General features: G+C 38.1%; 1 protein-coding gene across 8 annotated transcripts in view; it reads left to right on the top strand.

Annotated features, from left to right (window-relative positions):
* LOC106873831 (ubiquitin-conjugating enzyme E2 H) overlaps positions 1-23,491 on the top strand; it is a 77,486-nt gene that overhangs the window by 5,244 nt on the left and 48,751 nt on the right. Inside the window, exons 1-2 of one of the 8 annotated variants that reach the window (XM_014921342.3) lie at positions 805-1,512; positions 4,867-5,350. In XM_014921342.3, the coding sequence (XP_014776828.1) occupies positions 5,298-5,350 (53 nt within the window). In that variant the 5' untranslated portion in view covers positions 805-1,512; positions 4,867-5,297. Of the gene's footprint in view, positions 1-804; positions 1,513-2,735; positions 2,967-3,307; positions 4,546-4,866; positions 5,351-23,491 lie in introns of those variants that run through there. The other 7 variants (XM_014921356.3, XM_089342301.1, XM_014921371.3 and 4 more) reach the window with 7 other exon arrangements.

The raw sequence follows: 23,491 nt of genomic DNA, 5'->3' as shown, positions 1-23,491 counted from the left end.
AATGAATTGATACGAGCTCTCCAAGATACGAACCTTGAGATTCGTAGCCAGGAACGTTATCCATTGCGCCACAAATTGGATACACAAACACATATACGTAGACAGGTGTACGTAGATACCTGTATGCATATATATATATATATATATATATATATATATATATATATATATATATATATATATATATATATATATATATATATATATAGGTATGTCGATGCAAACATGAAAAATAGGAGGGAAATATATTTATTACCAGTTATATAAACTCACAGGTTTTCGACCTGTAACCATTTGTTTGGTGCCAACGCACGAAACTCCGGGACCTTGAGTTACTGTTACCTCTGCTAAATGTGTGTCTATACATACATGTATATATATATATATATATATATATATATATATATATATATACAGATATGTATGTATGCATGTATATGCACGTATAGCTATACTAATGCATATATATATATATATATATATATATATATATATATATATATATTCGTATATCCGTGCACGCATAGCTTATGCATATTTATATATTATAAACAAACAAGTGCATGTATGTATAGAAAGTGAGGTTTACATAGGGCTATAAACACGCGCACACATACATACATACATACAAACATACATATGTATGCACGTGTCTACATGTTTGTACACACACACACACACACATATATATATGTGTGTGTGTATGCGTGTATATCTATATGTACACAAATATGTATTTGTATGTATATATATATATATATGTGTGTGTGTGTGTGTATGTATGAATTAGGGCGTGATCGGTTTGGGTCACGTGAGCTACGTCACCAAAACAGCAGCACGACGGCAGCCATCATTGTTGTTGTTTTTCTCAGTAAATGTGTCCAACCTTTTTATACATAATACATACATGCTTGTACACCTTTTTATAACACCACTTTAAACTAAACACTTCTCCCTGTTTCCCCCCTTAGATACCCCCTTCTTTTCTTCGCATTCTGTTTCTTCTTCTTCTTTTGCTGCCAATACATTTACCTCCACCCTCTTGTAGTTTTCCTCCAGCAATTAACACTGTTTATGTTGCTTAATTAACATTTACTCCATCCAACCACCGCTCTCTCTTTCGTCTCTTGCCGTTTATATCTATCTACCTTTCCGTCTATCTCTCTCTTTCTCTCTGTTTATCTGTCTGTCTGTCTCTATCGATCTATCTATCAATCTCTATCCATCTATTTACCTCTCTCTCTCTCTCTCTTTGTATCTCTCTCTCTCTCTCTGTCTCTCTCTCTCTCTTATTATCAATCTGTCTGTCTATCAATCTATCTATCAATCTCTATCCATCTATTTACCTACCTCTCTCTCTCTCTCTCTCTCTCTGTATCTTTCTCTCTCCCTCTCTCTCGCACTCTCAGTTTGTAGTTTTCCTTTTCGCACTGTAAACACACGTTCTGTGAAACAAAGCAAGACAAGATCATACAAGTACTGTATTATAATACTTTACGGTCAGCAGCTCTTGTATGTTTACACTTTGTTTATATCATCATTATTATTATCATTATATTGCTACCATTATTCTTATTATTCCTTATTTGCTCCATACTGTCCCTTTTTCTTGCCTATTTTCACTGTTCTCTTTCCTTTGACCATACATAGTCTCTCTTTTCTCTTCTCTCCTGTGATGTAACGCAACAAACAGCAAATACACCATACATACATCTGTTCAGAAATACATATGTATATTCTTTGTTGTGTAACTAGCTACCCCTCGATACATATATAAATACAAACTATTACTTTCTCCCCTGTTATCTACGCACACACACATATATATATATATATATATACATATACAGACACACACACTTTGGTCTCTCTCTCTCTTCTCCCTGTCATATATATATATATATATATATATATATATACACACACACGCACTTTGGTCTGTCTCTATCTTCTCCCTGTATTTTAGAGGTATCCCAACACTCAAACAAAAATATTCGTGGTGATACACAAATGTCTTGTTTTCAGCTGTCCATCAACCATTTATTTACACATTGTCTGAACCAGATATGAACAAAAAAACACAAACATATGTGTCTGTGTGTGTGTCCTGTATATATTATTCTACACGTATAGCAGTTCTCACATCTCCCAGCTTAAAGAAATAACATATGTCTAGTCAGTGTTGTGTATAGTCGTACACACGTATGATGCATGTGTTAGATATACACATAGATATATAGGCATAATATACACATAGATATATAGGCATAATACACACATACATATACATTCAAACACACATATATACAGACATTTCTCTGTGTGTGTGTGTATAGATCTTATATATATATAGATCCTATATTATATATATATATATATATATATATATATGTAATTTTATTTGATAGGCAGAAGTTAGTACACACATAGAATATATATACATTATATATACACACACATATGTATATATTATAAGTGCTGTGTGTAGACTCACAAAACGTCGAAGTGTTCCTGGACAGTTTTTGAAGTTGCCCTTGTAAAAAGCACCCCCACCTAATAAAAAAAAAAAGAAAAGCACGAAGTAAATAAATCTATTTTCTACTTTCTGGGAAACCATTTATTCACACAAGCCACGAAGCTAATGTCTACCCGTGTAAAAAAAAAAAAGAATCATATTTATAGACACACACACACACACACACATAGTAATAGATGTATATAATACGTGGCTCTCTATATAGGAATCTATGTTGTTTTTGTTCAGCTCCTCCCTGTATCCCCCGACGACATTCTCGTCCCCTCCGCCGCCACCAGCACTAAGTAATACCAACAACAACACCATCTTCACTGACATTAACATTACCACCACCACCGCCGCCGTTTAACACTTATGCATCAACACCAATACCACCACCATCGCGAACATTACCACGTCTAACACATGCCTGCTTTTACACCACAATAAGGTAAAACAAGTAGAGGTCATTTGCACTAAGGCTTTATACATAGACATCCATACACTACGTCTATATATATATATATATACATACATACATACATATATATATATATATATATATATATATATATATATACATACACTATATGCAAAGGTAAACAAGATATTTAGCAGTTCTATTTTTTGTTGACAACGAAGCTGGTTTCAGCGCCTCATTATGTGTGTGTGTGTGTGTATATATATATATATATATATATATATATATATATACATACATGCACACACGCTTACCTATCTTGCTCTGTTATTATTTTCTTTCACACTCACCTCATTCCACTTCTACTCCAGCCTCAACTCCACTTCTACACTCCACTCGCAGCTCGTTTAGTTCGGATGTGTGTTGTTCAGTTGTCAGCTAACCTTTCGCCATCGCCACCAACACCACCGTCAATAATAACAGCAACACCAGCAACACCACCACCACCTCATCATCATCATCGTCGTCGTGGTAATCACAACAACGTCTTTACTTACCTAAGTGGAGTACGAGGAAGAGGAGGAAGAGAGCGAGGGTAGGAGGAAGAGGAGGAGACAAACGGAGAAGGAGGAGGAATCTTAACATTCTGTTACCATCATACAATACCATCGACGCGACAATAACAACAAAAACAACTACGAATCACCACCAACAACAACAACACCGTTTCTGTTATTATCATTTTTGTTATTGTTTTCATATGTTATAACATTGTTACTGTTATTATTATTATTATTATTATTATTATTGCAACCAGTCACCATACCATACCATACCATCAGGCGTTTTTACCCCTCTACTATTAGCACCACGTCGCCAAAATCACAACAGTAACATCACATCTATCTATATATATACATATATAGCAAAAGCGCGTATATATATATATATATATGTCAGCGCTATATATATTATATATAGAGAGAGCTGACAGTAAAGACCAACTGACGAACCAGCCAGCCAGTTAGCTACCCAGCCATCCTGTAAATTCTACCACCACTATCACAATAGCAACAACAACAATGACGAATAACAAACGGTAACATAATATAACCAGCAATCTACCTACTAACCTACCAACAAACCAGCCAACCCTGCTAGTCATTGCAAATAATATCAACAACATTGCAGCCATCTCTCAAGAACTTAATAATAATCATTATTGATAACAACAATAATAATTAATAGTAATGATAATTTAATCCACCCAGATCGTCTCGTCTTCGTCTTTCTTTCTCACTCTCTCTCTCTCTCTGTTTCTGCTACGCCTCCACACCACCTCCATCGCCCTCTTCACTTACCGTTAAGTAATTTTCTTTCTACTACTACTGCTACTCATTGCTTCTTAGGCTAGTGATGGTGGTGGCAGCGGGTAATCCCCTCCCACTCTCTTTATACACACACACACACACCCATATATATATATACATATTTACACACACAGCTACAGAACTGCTCAGATGTAAACACAGATCAAACAGTTAATAACGTAGTGAGGAAAACGACCACCACCAGAACGTTGTCTGTTGGGTTTCGATTCCTAACACAGGCAATTAACAATTCTTACCACTCTCGTGCCATCGTCGTCGTTATTCTTATCATCGTTAATTAATTAGTTAATTGTTGTACTAGTTCCAGTAAAACGCTGGGGTAGATTTCACCAAGTACACATTTCGCCCCCTTGCTATCATTATTACTGTTATATATATATATATATATATATATATATATATATATATATATATATATATTAACATTATTTAAATATTACCCCATGATATGCCCTGTACTCCGTTTGAAACCGTGACTGACCAGTTTGAAATCTGTAATTAATTGTTTTTTTTCCTTTTTCGTTTTTTTATTAACGTAGGTTACGGTTTGAGCTCAGGATTTTGATTAACAACGGCGACAACAACCAGAAGAAGAACATTTAAACACAACAACAACAAACGCAAACCGAGCAATCTGTGTTATTGTTGAACATATAACATAGTAGAGGATATAGTATATATATAGTACATGGTTGGTGGTTGTCGGCAGCAGCGCCAGCAGTAGTAGAAGAAGTAGTACTACTGGTGCTGCGACGGTGGCTGCTTCTGCAGTGGACGAGCAGTGGAGGTGCGTACCAGCTGAGGTGGCGGCGGCAGCGGAGGTGTAGTCGTTGTTGTAGTCGTGAAGAAGTAGATCGATGGTGGTGGTAGCGGTGGTATAACTACTACTGCTGCGCTTACTACTGCTGCTGCTACTGGAGGAAGTAGTAAACCAACATTTCGGGACACACCACGGATTTCTAACTCCAACATGTCGTCGCCTAGTCCAGGCAAGAGACGGATGGACACCGATGTGATTAAACTGTATCCTTTTAATTTAATTTTGATTTACTTCTTTTTTTTGTTATTCCCTCACCTCTCTTTTATAAATCTGTGGTAACTACGTGTGTACGCATGTCTGTCAGTATATATATACGTGTATATATATATATATATATATGTGTATATATACACTTGTGTGTTTATATCTATAGTTTATATATATATATAACTATAGAAAGATATGTGGTAATATACATATATATACACATATACATACAAATTGTCTAATGAAATCGTTTCGTGTCTATATATATATATATATATATATATATATATATATATATACACACTTGTGTATGTATATACACAATGAACTGTCATGTAAATATATTAATCCATATATATATATATACGCAGTGAACAGATGTAAATATACTAAATCATATCTGTGTGTGTGTAAATGTATCTATTTGTATATTATATATACATGTGTATATAAATGTATATAGACCAACTGGTTACGCTAAAACTTTAGTTATGAATCATCGTTATTATCATATGCGTACTTCTGATGTAACTGCTATGCATATATATATATATATATATATATATATATATATATATATATATATATATAAACCTTAAATTTTATGTATATCTAATAAAGTATCGTATAGATGTATATATACAGAGATATACATATATATAGTGTGTGTATGTGTGTTTATATACGTAGGTCGTCGTTCTGTGAATGTATGTATAAACGATATATATACGTTGCTTTTCTTTTCTATATATGTCGTTAACTGTACAACACACGCACACACACACACTCAAACCTTCATAATTTCTTCTTGTTGCCTTTTTCTATTTCAGTCAGCCTATTAACTCAACATACAGACACACACACACTTCTAAATACATTTATTACTCTGTGTGTGTATATATATGTATGTAGAATGCGTATAATTTACCAAATCTTTAGAGATCTCTCTTATCTCCCTTAGTTTGTGTTTATTTTACGTTAGCTCTCCTTTTCATGTAATATACACATACACACATTGTGTGTGTGTGTATATATATATATATATATATATAATTACGTATATATACACGTATTAAAAAAATATACATGCTTTTAAGGGTCAGAAGATCACACAAATGGCTATATATATTCATACATACATACATGTCAAAATTCTTATATGTATATATAGCTTTTTTGAGTGTGTATATATTTCCGATCCATAATATCTTTAAAGCATTCATATTATATATACGTGTCCGTTCGTAAAAAGGGAAAAGAAAAAACATCGAATTTATGAGATCGTGTATAAGTATAGGTATATGTGTATACACGTATGGAAGTGTACGTACGTATGTAATATGGATTGTATGTATATAAATCTATGTATATGGAGCACGTATATAAATGTATGTGTGTGTATATATAGATCTGTATATACAAATGTCTGTATAAATATACATGTGTATATATATGTATGTGTATGTATATATGTTTATGTATACATGTAGATATATACATGCATATTTGCATATATATGCATGTATATGGTATATTTGCGCGTGCGTGTGTGTATATATAATGTATATTCTCTGTCGATATGTAAATTGCTGCCCCAATTGCGTATACTGGATATATGTGAGTGTGTGTTTGTATGGATATTACTGCTCCTCCCACCACAGCTGCTTTGCCTCCTCCATATCCCTTCTCTTTGCCACTCCAGCCTACCCCCCCCCCCGCCGCCCTCCCCCCACACCTGTTCCTGCAGTTTACTCTCTCAAGATTCCTCTCCACCCTAGTGTATCGCCTCTCTTCCCGACCATAGCCTTGCACACTTTCTGCCCATAATCACTTTCCACAACGTTGGATTGCCCTTCGCAAACGCACGCGATTTTCCCTCCTCCTCTCCTCGGTAACCCCTGTCACTATTTCCTTCCTTCGCTCTATTCCTGCCATTCTCTCACTCCCACTCCCAGCCTGCTTCTCTGTTACTCTCTCCACCATCACACTATCTCGACTATAAATTCATTCCTCTCATCTTACCATTCTGCTGCCTTTAATCCATTCTCTCCTCTGTCCTCCCTCCGTTATAGGGAGCAGCCTGGGCCCTGAGCTTTCAAGTTGCAAGGCAATCTCCAATCATGCTGGTGGCATTACAAAACCACCCAGTACACTCTGTAAAGTGGTTAGCATTGGGAGGGGCATCCAGCCATAGAAACCATACCAAAACAGACTTTGGAATCTGATGCAGCCTTTCGATTCATCAGTTACTGGTAAGCAGTCCAACACTTGCCAATATGGAAACTGGGCATTGAATAAGGATGATGTGTTTGTGCATGCATATATATATATATATATATATATATATATATATATATATATATATATATGTATGTATGTATCAGGCGACTCCAGGTCATCAGCATCACCTAGGCTCATCACATATTTTGTGTAAGACACGTGCCTGCTTGAAGAATTTCACGTTTTTCCGCTTTATTTCTTGCTCCAAATGGCTTATTTTTTATATCTGGCACTATTTCTTTTTCACCATTTCTAAGTTAAGGCTAGAAAATAAAGCAACCCTGCAAGACACAACTGATCTCTACACACAAATGCACAGAATAACAGCAATCAAATGACAACAGCAGAGTGCACAACAAACATCAGTGATCTGACTGTCACCTGTACTCTTGACAAGAGATGCCAGTTAGACTTTCACACCGACCAGGTTCCTCTGTGTTAGCCTGAGTTGCTGGATAATTTTTCGTTCCTTTAACAATATTGTAGAATGGAAACTTTTCATAGATTGGAATTTAAATCCTAATCTCTATAGAAATTTATTGTTTCAAAAACAAAAAACATTGAATTTGAGATACTTTTAATTTTTACGATTATAGATAAAAACTCTGGGTGTAACTTCTGAGCCCGAGTCAGGCGTGTGTGAACGATGTCGAGAGAACGTCTGCTACGAATGATATTTGTTGACAAAGGGCTTCACTAACACGATCGCCAGACACTGAACGAAAATAAATGAACTGCGACCAGGCTCAATAAAAGGAGCCGGAGTCATTGACTGAAATTACATACTTGAAGTCAGTGTTGGCAGAAATTAAATCGGCTTGCAAATACACGTTCATTTTACTAAATTTATACTCGGGCAAAGCTCTAACAGCCCGAGTGCCGGACTTGCCACTGATATATATATATATATATATATATACTTTAAGTTCGTTTATGGGTAACAATTTTTTGAATATGCATATAAAAGCACCTACTTTATACCACCTACAGCCTAATGATACCAGCTGTAGGTATAACAGGTTTTTGAAGTTACACTGAGCTGTACCGATAAAATGTACGATAAATATACTTTACTACACACACACACACACACACACACATATATATATATATATAAATATATATATGTAGATCTAAACATTCATACATGAATGTAGATATATATATGTATATATACACACACATGTATTTACATGTTCATAGATATGCGAATATTAAACCTTCCCATTAGCAAGACACCAATAGCATTCCACCAGAAGCTATCAAGTGTGCAAAAAACATCCTGTTGTACCACTTAGACATACTGTTGTGTGCATTCAGCAAAGAAGGAGCACTCCCTTGGGACATGAGACTGCAATGCTTTCACCCTGTTCTTGTATGAAGGCTATGGAAGTGATTGCAATGACCACAGAGGAATCTTCTTGGAACGAGACAATTGGGTGTGGCTGCTTGGACACTGACAATTTGACATGGCTAACTGGATTTTCAATGTTTTGGTGACATTACTTTTCAATACTGGAGGCAATGCACGAGAACATGTGTAAGATATACACATTTACAGATAGGGGAGAGAGAGATAGGTTACAATTTATTAACTGGATACAACTGACATAAATACTTTCCTTCTCTTCATATATATTAAGACAAGTATGGTCTCGTATATAAACTGGGAGAGAAGGAATGAGAGAGGGAGAGAGAGAGAAAGGATGAATCATAATTTTCCTCTCCTTATATGCATGAAGAGAAATATACTTACATAAACTGGGAAACCTCAAAATGTCTGATGTCAAAGAAGTCAGCATCAACTCAGCAATGCCAAAATGGCTGTTCCAAAACATATACCCAAGTCCTTTTGCTTAGCATCGTTGGAAAGGTCTTTGCTTGTCCAGTCCCTAAACAGACTGGAAAATCAGTGAAAGGGTATAGTCTGGATATCAGTGTGGATTCAGTCCTGACCGCTGCACTCAGTCCAGCTCCCCTCCCAGGCTGGTGCAAATGAGCTTGTGGACAGCTGAAGGGGACCGTGGAAGCACAATTCAGACCCTGTGTCTAAGGTCTTTGGCAGTTGAACTGGGAGTGGGAATCCATCACAGCCTCGTCTCTGGCCGCCTGTTGGATGTGGTCAAACCTTGTGAGGGATGCGGTGAACTCGTTGGTTGGAGCCACCTCAACCCAGCTAGGTGGTAAATGCCACTGCAAGTACAAATAAGTACACCTTAACGGACATGATTTGCCCTTGACAACTGCATGGAAAATATAGAGTGACAAAACCACTCTGTATTACTTTTGGTGACCTCACAAAGGCTTTGCACCTTGTGGGCAAAGATGCCCTGTTCCAAATTCTTGCTAAGATTTTGGTGCCTACCATTGCTACTCAGGATTGTTCAGTCATTCCACATGGTCATGAAAGGTGTCATCTACTTAAATTGCTTTTCCTCAGACTCCCTTTACAGTGGAGTGAAACAGGGCTGCCTGCTTGTATCTATCCTGTTTAGCATCTTCTTCACTGTTGTCCTGAAGCATACCTTTGGACACATCAACTGACGAAGTTTACCTCTACACAAGATCTGATGGCAAACTTCTCAGCCTGTCTCAAATGAGGGCAAAGACCCAAATATGAAAGATAACTGTCAGAGGCATGCTGTTTGCCAATGATGCATTCATAACCCACTCAGAGGAGCAACTGCAACACCTTAGAAACAACCTCACAAGGGGTTGAGCCTGTCAAAACTTTAACTTAACCATCAGTTTGAAGAAGACAACATTCTGGGCCAGAATCTTGAGCCCTCCACAACCATCTCCATTAACAACTGTGAGCTAGATGAAGTCCATTAGATTATGTACCTCGGCTTCGCCTTCAGAGATACCCTTCTCCAGTGTCTGAGATCAGCAAATGCATTGGGAAAGCCATCTCAATACTAGCGAGAATGTTAATCTGAGCCTTAGAGAACAGTAAGCTACTTATAAACATGCTAAGGTGTACAGAGCTTGCATTGTAAGGATTAGCATCTGATCCACTTGAGCAGTGTCTCAATACATCCCACCTCTGCAGCTTAAGATGAATTTTGAGCACCAAATAGACTTAGGTCACCAACAAGGAGATCCTGGCTTGTGTGTGGTTACCCAGCCTTGTCATCCTGCTTCAAAAATGATATCACCACTGGCCGAAGTTGCCACACAACTGGACTGGACCTGAACCCATGCGGTTGGAGCGGTATTAATGTATATATATGTGTCAGTGTGTGTTGTTGTCAGCATTAAACTCATATCCAAGTAAAGCTAGCAAGTGATTGAGCCGCCTCATCCTGATGGGTGTGAAAGATGTTGGGGCCTGAGGTGGTTGTTCAGGCCAAGAAGAGCCAGTGTATGTATATAATCATAAATATATATTTATGCACAGGAGTGGATGTTTGGTAAGTAGCTTGCTTACCAACTACATGGTTGAGGTTCAGTCCCACTGCATATCACCATGAGCAAGTGTCTTCGACTACAGCCTCAGGCCAACCAAAGTCGTGTGAGTGGATTTGGTAGAGGGAAACTGAAAGAAGCCCGTCATATGTGTGTGTGAGTATTTGTGTGTCTGTTTGTCCCCCCCCCCTACCATCATTTGACAACCGATGTTGGTGTGTTTACGTCCCCATAACTGAAGCAGTTCAGCAAAAGATACCAATAGAACAAGTACCAGGCTTACACAGAATAAGTCCTGGGATTGATTTGTTTGACTAAAGGCAGTGCTCCAGCATGGCTGCAGTCAAATGTCTGAAATAAAAAAGAATAAAAAGAACTATATATGTATGTGTATACATTCTTAACCTCTCATCACCTGGCATTCAGCCACCTTGGTAACCTCACTAATGCTACTGCTTTTTAAAAAGCCCCCAATATGCACTGTAAAGTGGTTTGTGTTAGAAGTGGCATCCAGCTCCTGTTGAACCATTCAACCCATGCCAGTATGGAAAACAGACATAAAAAGCATCCAGTCTACACTGTGAAGTGGTTAGCATTTGGAAGGGCCTCCAGCTGTAAAAAGCCTGCCAAAACAGGCACAGAAGCATGGTGTAGTTTTCTACCTGGCTGTCTCCTGTCAAACCATCCAACCCATGCCAGCATGGAAGGCAGATGTTAAATGATGATATATTTGCATACACATATATGCATGTGTGTATATAGGTTTGTGTGCATTCATATGTACATATATGCATGTGTATGTGTGTATATATATATATATTTATATATATATATATATAACCTCATAATTTTATGTCCATTTTTTCATGTTAATATGGGTCGGATGAATACATTACTGAAGCATTGTGTTATTGTGGGATGCTCTTCCTGTCACTCACTCTTACCTGTACTTCTACATATCTTCAAAGGTGCAAAAACAGCAGGTAACTTTTCAACGGGGTCAATGGCTCTGATGTAACACTGACAGGTTGTGCAGTTGCTTGTCAGCATAACCAGCGCTGTAGTGACTGACTGGTAGGAGAGCTGTTCTGTATGAAAAATGAAAGCAGGCTTCTGGTAGCAGAACCAATTTCTCTTGCAGGAATCTCTTTGAAAATGCTTTTGTGGGTGGATCTCTCAGAAAGTTCTGCACAAATTTGGAATAGTAGAATATATTGCGCAGGTGTGGCTGTGTGGTAAGAAGTTTGATTCCCAACCACATGGTTCCTGATTCACTCTGACAATGTGGCACCTTGGGCAAGTATCTTCCCTAGCCTCAGGCTGACCAAAACCTTGTGAGTGGGCTTGGCAGATGGAAACTGAAAGAAACCCATCATATATATAATGCAAGAGAGTTAGGGGTTGAGGATTCAACCCACTAAGGGATAGTATCTATCCAATATACTGCTGGGAGGGTACCCAATTATTGTTACACTAGTGCTATACCAAGTGTAATAAGTGGGAGTGGGTAAAAGGGGGGGGGGTATGCGTGTGTGTCTGTTAGTCCTCCACTATTACTTGACAGCCAGTGTTGGTGTGTTTACATCCCTGTACCGTAATGGCTCAGCAAGAGACCAATAGAATAAGTATTGGACTTAAAGAATAAGTCCTGGAGTCAATTCATTTGTCTAAAATTCTTCAAAGTGCTGCCCCAACATGGCCACAGCCAAATTGACGATTGAGCAGATTGTGTAATCGTAAACCTACCCACAGTCAATTTATGATATTGGATCAACGTCTCCCAAACTTTGGTGACGGATGTATTTGGCAGTTGCTATGGTGACTGAGAAGCAGTTTTTCCAAGGATAGCACTGCTTTCCTTTTAAGGAAGAAAGATCTAGAAAACCTAGCTTGCCTATTTCTGGAACCAGCCTGCAGCCCCTAATTGTTTTCTCTTTTGTAGGATTCCAATGTGACATCTTACGAATCTACAATGTTCCAAGAAGTTGCATTCTACAATGTGTGTATACAAACACACACACATGCATGTATATATTTGTATACATATATGCATACACGTGTGTATATGTATATATGCACATACACATATAAACATTTATACAGACAAATGTATGTATATACATACATATATGCATATATATGTACTTATATCTATATATATGTATGCACACATGTTCCCCTCCTCCCTGCCATTGTGGTCAGCTTCAAACTGAAGTCTTCTTGTGTTATGTATCTATCTTGTATCTTAGTTGGAATGGTGGAATTGTGTTTGTGTATCTATTTGTCTGTCTGTCTGCCAATTCAGTTATCTTTAGTCGTAGAGCTAAAGTGTCTCTACAAATCTCCAATGCAACACACACACACACACATTAAGAAACCAATACCGGTTGTCAACCGATGGTAGAGGACACACACAGGACAGGCTTCTTTCAGTTTTCGTCTACCAAATCCATTCGCAATGTTTTGGTCACCCTGAAGTTCAAGTGGAAGACATTTACCACCAAGGTGCTGCGCATATACGACACGTATGTCCACATTGTATATTGAACCACTATATATATATATGTGTATATACATATATATATACATATATATAGCCGATAGGGAGGGATTATCAATCCGGACAAAATACTACATAAGCTCTCAGTTGGGGCACACCAGGCTAACAACATTATTCAGATCAGTGAAGAACTCCACGTTTTCTTATAGCAGGTTCCAAGCCTATGGTTGGTTCGTTACAATTCTATATTGTAAATCCGTGGTTGGGCTCCAGACAAACTGGTTTTTACACGGTGATATATAAGGTCAAGGAATAAATAATGGCCCTTACATATTTTTCCCTATATATGTGGTCGGCACAATACTGCAGGCGTTGTTTGATATTTCACTATAAATACAGTGATTTAATTCATGTATGTTATTGTTTAACTGCAGGTCAACTCCGATCAGTTACACCTCTTTCCTCCGTCATGGTGTATCTAGGACTACATTATCTGATGATCTTTTTTGTTTCAAGATGTTACTATTATTTGAATGCAAATGTAGCTGCTATTTCTGCTGGTCCACTAACCACGTAGGTGCTCCCTCTGTGTTTGTTGTTTAGACCCAGGTCATACTTGCTCGAATAGACTTAACACCGAAAGCATTCCAGCTGTGACAATCTCGTCTTTTTATCTTTTAATCTGTATATCTGAGATTGTATTATTGATCGTCGTTTCTCCCCCCCCCCCCCACTCTTGCTTTTAAACAATAATATGTGATTCGGAGGATTTAGCTGCTATTTCATGTCGCTGCATTTACTGCGTAAGATGCCATGTGTGTATGAATATGTCTTTGTGTGTGAATATATTCGTGTATGTCTATGTATATGTATGTCGCAATTAATCTTGGGAATTCTACGCCTCTTTTTAGACTCACAGAGAAGCAGTCCTCGTTGCATACGGGTGTTTGTATGTGCATGTATGTACGCACGTGTACACGCTCATCAAAATTATATATATATATATAGCCTGTATGTGTGTATATGTGTGTGTTTATAAATTATATGTATACTGAAATGTGATTTTAAGCTTTGGGCCCGATTCCAAGTTGACTTATACACCTACAAGCTCACACACACACACACACACAACACGTGCACAGACATACAGACTTTGTCTGCTTCTTAAGAGATGATGTGTTGTAATGAAAGACAGTTTTATCAAGACTGGTTATTTAATCATTTAAAGATTGCACATACACTGTTATGTAGACTTACAAACGGTATATATACACTTACACACACACACACACAAATGCTGTTTTATACATATATACACTTGCTCATTTACTGCGGGAGACCGAGAGAGCATTCACTCAATCTATTTAACACATTGTCTTAATTAGAGTTTGTTAAATTTTTGCATTTGTAAAATATTGTGTGAATTTCCACACGCCAGAAGAAGAGAGTGTGTATACAGACACTTTCACACCACTTACCCTCTCCCCTTCTCTCTATTTCTATCTGTCTATCTATCTATCTATCTCTATCTATCAGTCTGTCTGTCTGTCTATCTATCTATCTATCTGTCTACCTCTATCTATCTGTCTGTCTGTCTGTCTGTCTGTCTATCTATCTATCTGTCTGTTTGTCTGTCTATCTATCTATCTACATACATACATACACGTACAATAAATACCCAGCTATTTTGGTAAATGCAGTACACATGTGTTATGTATATTGTTTATATGTGTCTATATGTTTATGTGTATGTATGTACACCCTTAAAACTAGGAACTCTATGCGATGTATATATGCATTTGCATGTGTATGCGTTTATATATTATTCGGTTGTAATGTTATACAAGTGACTCGAAGGACCAGAGTTTCGGGCATTCCACTTTTCAAACTGTATATATGTGTGTGTGTGTGTGTATATACATATGTATGTCTGTGTGTGTGTGTTTAAATATATATATATATATATATATATATATATATATATATATATCTTAATATATAAAGCTGAAGTTGTGTGTCTGTGTGAAGCCTTTTTGAAAGTTTATAGAAATCCACATTTTCCACTTTTTCGTAAAAATTTTTACATCAATGGAATTTTCTCGATCTGAACTTTCCAGTGCAGTAATTAGATTTTTAAAATTCCGTTTACTTTGTGTGATTTAAGGGAGATTTGGCTGTTGTTTCTAGCAACTTTTATATCTTCCCTTCTACCTGGGACAGCGTTCTTACACACGCGCTCAACAGAGAGAGAAAGTGATACATACAACGTTATAGATTAAACTTTCTTCTCAGTATTCTTTACCTATTTTTCATAACATTGATACGTAAAAACACACACAACCACACATACGTAATCTGTGACAACAACATACACATTGCTCCCGTTCTCTATCTCCCCCTCTTCCTCTCTTCCTCTCTCTCTCTTGCAAACGTATACACGTGCAAGTAAACACAATCATTCACGTTCGTCAATGTGGCATAACTACAGAGTTGTACCCACCGACTTTGGAAGGCCATAACTTTCAGAAAAATGAATATTTTTTAATGAAATTTTCTATGCATATATTATTTATTATGTAGATTCAAAAACATTGTTATTATTAAATTTATGCATTTCTAATCAATTTGGAGATACTTGTTATCGAGTTGCAGATTTTTAACAATGCATTTGGTGATTATTTACTTTATTTCTTGGGCAAAATTTACAACTTAGAATAAAAGAATAAAACTATTATTTCATTCAAAAATTGATGAGCTTTGTTTTTAGTGATGACTTGAAATGGTAAATATTTTTTCTAACTGTATTTGCTTGAAAAAACATACTTTTCTTTATATTAAGCAATTCATTATAATTACTTTTACGATGTGCCTAAATAAAAACCATCGTTATAGATCAGCATTTCTCAACCTTTTTCGCGATTTGGCTTCCCTTGGATATTGAAAAAATTTATTTCGGCTCCCTTGTGTTCATGAAAAATTTAATCCAGCTTCCCATGTATCTGAGATAGACCGGCCGGCCCATGACAAATCTGACAAAAGGGGGGACCCACAGAACTACCAGCTCACGAACTGCATCTGAAAGTTGGCACGCCAATTATGCTGCTAAGGAATTTAGATGCTCCAATAATGTGCAATGGTATGTGGATGATTATCAAAAAATTGTGCTCCCGAGTTCTGTAGGCAACAATCTTGAATGAACCGGCCGCTGGCTAAGACATACTTATAATTCCCATGTCCCTTACCCACTCCGATACGACCTACAAGTTTAAACAGATGCAATTTCCCATCAAACTCTGCTTTCCCATGACAATCAACAAGGCGCAGGGACAATCAGTGCAAACGGTTGGTTTGAATCTGACAGATCAAGTATTCTCACATGCACAACTGTATGTTGGCTGTCTCCAGGGTCTTTCTATTTGTGCACCTGAGGAAAGGACAAAGAATGTTGTCTCCCAAGAGGCACTTTAATGATAACAACGGCAACTTCAACTGCTCCAATTTCAACTCCGCAATTTTTTCATCGTCCTGTCAGCCCACGTAAGTCTAGTCTTGCTTTGCTCTCCTTACTAACTCACCATGGCATTCTTTTTTTTCTACCAAGATCCGTCACCCAAACACCACTTCGTATCCACTTCTTCCTCTTTTTAATGTCTTCGTTTCTCTCTTCGCATCGCTCTCTGACCGGGTGAAACCGGACTTAGCTGCTAGTATATATATATATATATATATATATATATATATATATATATATATTACTTGCATACATACGTACGCACAGACATACAATTTATAATTCTTACTAAATTAACTTGTTTCACATTTCCCTTTCAATTCCTTCTCTTTCTGCTACTCACCCTCCCCTCTCCCTTCCTCCTACTTCATTGTATTTCCATCCTCCTCCTCTCACTATAATCTTAATGTCTTATCTACACTTAGAACCGATTGCTTTCGCTTTTTTTTTTGTTTTTGTTTTTGTTGTATATTTATGTTGGTTGAGACCTGGTGGTGTTGTGTTGTTAATCACTGGGTGATGGCTGCGGCTGTTGTTTGGCGAAGATTTGACTGCTATTTCTAGCAGGTCGTCGAGTAACCTCATAGATCATGCAGGGACAACCTTTTTCGAGAAACGGGTCGCACGAGACATTGCTTCTCATTAGGCTCGTGGCACTACTTAAAATAAAAAAAATCAAGGTAATCTTTCATTAGGCGTGCCGTTCAAAACGCCCTGCGGGCCGCAGGTTGCCCGTGACTGATGTAGAGTCTCCCACATTGTTGTTGGTGGTGTTGAAATTACTGTTTTGTTACTTATTAGGGAAAGAGCTGCCAATTATGAGGTGGTGGTGTTTTGTCTAGTTGGTAGGGAAGAGTAGTGGTGGCAGTGGTGGCGAAATGGTAGTAGCAGTAGTGTTTTTTTTTTTTGGTAGTGGTAGGGTTGCTGGAATTACAACATGGTGAATTATATAGGTGCAGGCGTGGCTGTGTAGTAAGACGCTTGCTTCCCAATCATGTGGTTCTGGGTTCAGTCCCTCTGCGTGGCACCTTGGGCTCTCAGGTCGACCAAAGCCTTGTGAGTGGATTTGGTAGACGGAAACTGCAACAAGCCTGTCGTATATATATATATATACGCCTGACTGGCTCCCATGCCGGTGGCATGTAAAAAGCACCCACTACACCCTCGGAGTGGTTGGCATTAGGAAGGGCATCCAGCTGTAGAAACATTGCCAGATCAGACTGGAGCCAGGTGTGGCCTTCTGGCTTCCCAGACCCCAGTGAAACCATCCAACCCATGCCAGCATGGAAAACAGGCGTTAAACGGTGATGATGCTGATGATATATATATATATATATATATATATATATATATATATATATATATATAGTAGAGGCTATAGTAGAAGACACTTGCCCAAGGTGCCATGCAGTTGGACTGAACCCAGAACCATGTAACTGGGAAGCAAATGTCTTACAACACAGCCACTCCTGTGCATGTATATTTCTATTTAACCATCGTCCCTCCTTGTTGACATCGATGCTCCAATGTCTCTTTAAGCCAGGATGCCCCTCATGATAGCAACCACCCTTTGAGAGTGTACTGGGCACATTTTTCATGTTGCACCAGCATCAGTGATGTCACCTGGCAACTTGCATTTAAGGCCCCTGGAAAAAATGGGAGAGAGTGAGTGTGATGATTACGGGCAAGATGATGCGAGAAACAAATTTGTAGCTGTGAGAGGATGGGGGGGAGTGAGAAAGTAGAGGTTATTAGAGGAGGGTGTATGAAAGGGACGGAGAAGGGATTTAGTGTCAGGGGTTAGAGAGAGAGGGAGACAGTGGTAAGAATGATGAGATGGGGTGCATAGAGAGGGATCCAGGACTGTCCCATACAGAGGCAGTGATAGGTGACCAAGACCTTTGGCGATATACCGTGCTTGAGAAAACCTGTCAAGCCAAGTGAGATCATAGTTGTGGCCGATGCCGGTGTCACATAATTGGCACCTGTGCCAGTGGCACATAAAAAGCACTTGCTACGCTGTTGGAGTGGTTGGTGTTAAGGAGGGCATCCTGCCATAGAGATCATGCCAAATCAGATCGATTCCTTATGCAGCTCCCTAGCTTATCAGTTTTCAGTTAAACTGTCTGACCCATGCCAGCATGGAAAACAGATGTTAAAAGATTGTGTGTGTGTGCTCGGTTGGTAGTAAGGAAACGTACAGAGTGTTTCAATGTATCTTTTTTTTTTTTACATGGATGATTGTATACGTAATACATGTCAATGTAAGTTTGTGTGTCACCACTTCTACTGCTTTGCTTCTGTTCTTGTGCCATCATGTTCATTCTTGCCTCCTCACAGAACTTTAAGCTGGGATCGTGACTATAATATTCTTTGTGTATGTTTGATGTATTGTCTCTCACTACTTCCCAAGCTCTCCCTTCTATACTATACCTATCACTTTCACTCTATCCTTTTTAGCGACTCTCCTTATTCTCTCCTTGGCTATCTCTTCCTCTCCTACCACTGCTGTGGCTTCACTCACCCTCTCCTCAGTGAATCATTCACTCATCTTGAGTTTTCACCCCAGTTTCCCCACTCTTGGCTGAAGCACTCAAGCAACAGAACATTCCACTCTACAGTCCGTATGATAAATACTATATTCGACAATCCATATAACAAATAAACTCTACCAATTTCTCCATCTTTATATTGATTGATCGATTGATCTTTCCATGACGTGGACACCATCAATAGTTTCTTCTTTTCCACTTCCTACCCTAAGGTCTTGTAATAAAACCATAATCTGTTCTTCAGAACCCATGATAAAAGATTTCTCTGGCTCAACAAACCAGTTAAGATTTTGGCAGCTGAGCAAACCAGTTACTAAAAATTTTGGCAGCTCACCACTCTATATGTGTATATCTGTCTGTATGTCTATATGTATGTATTTATATGTGTATATCTAAAGGTATATGTGTGTATATGTACATATATATGTGTATTTGTGTGAATATATGGGTATGTTGTTATGTTTGATACACCATCTCCTTTCTACACTCCATGTAAGTATTGATTTTGTGTGATTGATTGTCTATATCTTTGATTGGGAGGGGGGGGTGTATGTGACTGTCTGTATGTCTGGTTGTGTATGAACACAGGTTGGTCAGCGATTCACTGGACACTGTTGTCGAACATAATCAGCCTAGTGTTGCGACATCATCTTGATAATAACAGGGTTGGTTTGGTCTCTGCGTTGTATGTGGAACAGTATTTATAGTTCTTATATAGTACAACCCTAGGTCAGATGCTACCAAGTGTACCTGTGATTGAAGATATCTTAGTTATGACCATCCAGCCTTGTTTTTCTCTGATTTATAGTATTTCTATATTTCTAGTGATTCAAGTTCCTTTTGATATATAGTAGGGGGCATCATTTGAGGTGATGCAGCTGAGGTTTCTATCAGGTCAGGTGACCCTCTTGAGGCTCCCTTGTGTTGTGGAGGTGGGGGACCAGAAGCAGTGAAGGCTGTGTATATGAAGGGGTGCTGAAAAGTTCTTAGCTTTGGGTTAATGAAAATACAGGAGGATCAGTTAATTATGATTTCCTTCAACACTCTCCCCTCTCAAATTCGCATACTTATTGCAGTGGTCCTTCAGTTTTTCTAAGCCCTATAAAAAGAACTCAGCGGGTTGGGCCTCCTACCAGGCCTTTTGCAAAAGCCTTGAAGCTGGGAACTTTTCAGCACCCCCCCCTCCTACCTAGAATGGTAGGTAGATGTTCTTTAGCACCATAATGTCTTTGTGTGTTTATAGAATTTGGTTCTTCAGCTTTCTTCTTTTCGTTCTTCAGAAGATTTTCTTGTTCATCAGCTTCTGATAGTTTTGCATCTTCAACCACCATCTTCAGTTCTTCCTTCCCTGTTTAACATTATTTCCATATAAATTGGTCTCAAATTTTGACACAAGCCCAGCAATTTCAGGGATGCAGGGCAAGTCGATTACATTGACCCCAGTATGCAACTGTTACTTATTTTATCAACTCTGAAAGGATGAGATGCTAAATCGACCTCAACAGAATTTGAACTCAGAATGTAAAGACAGACGAAATGTCGCTAAGTCACATTGCCCAGCGTGCCAATGGTTCTGCCAGTAAGCTGCCTTATACGTCCATATAAATTAACTGAGGGCATTGATAAATGACTGAGACCTTTGGCGTCTCACGGAGGCAGTAACAGGGAACCAAGACATTTGGTGATAGGCTGTACTTGAGAAGACTCGTCGAGCCAAGGGAAGATGTTGTGGCTGATGCTGGTGTCACGTAACTGGCACCCTGCTGGTAGCACATAAAAAGTACCCATTACACTCTTGGAGTGGTTAAACATTAGGAAGGGCATCCAGCCATAGAAGCCTTGCCAAATCAGATTGGAACCTATGCTGGTGTGAGATAGGTGAAGACATAATCACATCTCAGTTTTGGAGAACTCTTCTTTCTAGAGATTGTCTCCCCTTCTCATTTGGAGTTGCTACGATGTGATTGTTCTAGTGATTGCTCTACCTTCTCTGGAAGTGGAGATAATTTCAAGAAATCAACAATTTATATTTAGTGATGGGAATCACACACACACACACACACACACACACACACACACACACACACACGTAAATACATATAATTAATATAGTTTATAAGCATGCTCATATGTACACACACACACACACACACACACACACACATACGTATCCCTATGTACATATGTGTGTGTCTTATGGCATCTTCTTGTGTAGTTGTTACCTTGTTAAATTTCAATTCCTCTCCCTTACAAGCCAGTCAGTCAGGGAACCTTCATGTTGGTACTAGACTTGCTAGAAAATGCAGCTGAATCAACTAGGAAACTGGAAACATTGGGTAATATCATCAGTGGTACAGTATAAGTGTAAAAAAGATATGGGCAGTCACCTTAAGCATGTTTACAATCATAGATCTGCTTTGTAAAGACTAACTCGAATTTAAACCTCAACACAGCAGCTCTATGTATGTGCACACGCGTGTGAGTCTGTGTCTGTGATTCATTTTCAGTATTCTGCAGAAACATATCTGGCCATGGAGGAAATATTATCTTCCTTCCAAGCATGTGAGATTTGGTGACAGGAAGAGCATCCAGCTGTAGAAAATCTGTTTCACTGAACGCTGTCCAACTTCTGTGAGTATGGAAAAGTGGATGTTAAAATGCTGTATCATCATCATCATCATCATCGTTTAATGTTCGCTTTCCATGCTCGCATGAGTTGGATGGTTTGACATGGAGCTGGCTAGCAGGGAGCTCTCCAGACTCCAACTGTCTGTTGTGGCATGGTTTCTATGCTGTATATAGGAGTAGAAATATAGGATAAACACAGCATGCAGTTTATCCCATTTGTCTCTACACACGTTTTGCCATTGTGGCTATTTGCACCTTCAGCAATGGGTGTTCATAAAGCAATTGGATGCAAATCCACAACAGTTCAGTGAGGGGACAATTTTATTAAATTCTTAACCCAGGACTGTGGCAGTTATACATCAAACTGTATATGCAGATAGGAACTATCCGAAATAAGGAGGGAAACATTCATATAATAGTTGCTTTGCACAAGGAACTCTAATATAAACTTATGTTTATCCTTATTTCTTATATGTTTAATCTGCACTTCACAGGTAGTAATACTACTCAGTATAAAAGTTACTTAATAACTATACAGGAAGCAGACTGGATTAGGATAATCTATGTAGCACTCTAAACCTAACAGCAGCCATCATACATCTATTTGTGTACGCCTAATTTCTACTATATATATATATATATATATTGTAGTTAGTTTTATATATATATATATATATATATATATATATATATATATATATATATCCACATGTGATGAAAGATTTCTAGACAATGGACATAAAATAAAACATTGCTTGACAATCGATGCTAGTGCCTTTACATCCCCATAACTTAGCGGTTCGGCAAAAGAGCCCGATAGAATAAGTACTAAGTTTACAAAGAATAAGCCTGGGTCAATTTGCTTGACTAAAGGCGGTGCTCCAGCATGGCCACAGTTAAATGACGGAAACACGTAAAAGAATATACATTTATATATTTAATGTGATTACATGACCAGTTAGACTATCAGATGTTGCACATCACTGGTCACAGTGCACTTTCCATTATTTAATGACACCATCCTTCTGGTTAGACCAACAATCCCCAATCTCAGAAGGCTAGTCCGTCACAGGGTGAACCATTTACAGCTGAGTGGACTGAGCTACATGAAATGAAGTGTTTTGCTCAAGAATACAGGGTGTCCACAAAGACTGGGTACATTATATTATTTTATTTAATTGCTTATGCTATGATTTTATTTGCTCCATGTACCCAGACTTTGTGGACACCCCGTACAACACACAGCCCATCTGGGGAA

Source organism: Octopus bimaculoides, chromosome 25, assembly GCF_046866305.1.
Source record: "Octopus bimaculoides isolate indiv1 chromosome 25, ASM4686630v1, whole genome shotgun sequence".
Classification (NCBI taxonomy): Eukaryota; Metazoa; Mollusca; class Cephalopoda; order Octopoda; family Octopodidae; genus Octopus; species Octopus bimaculoides.
The sequence above is the reverse complement of the archived record's forward strand: the minus strand, read 5'-3'. Positions and strand labels throughout refer to the sequence as shown.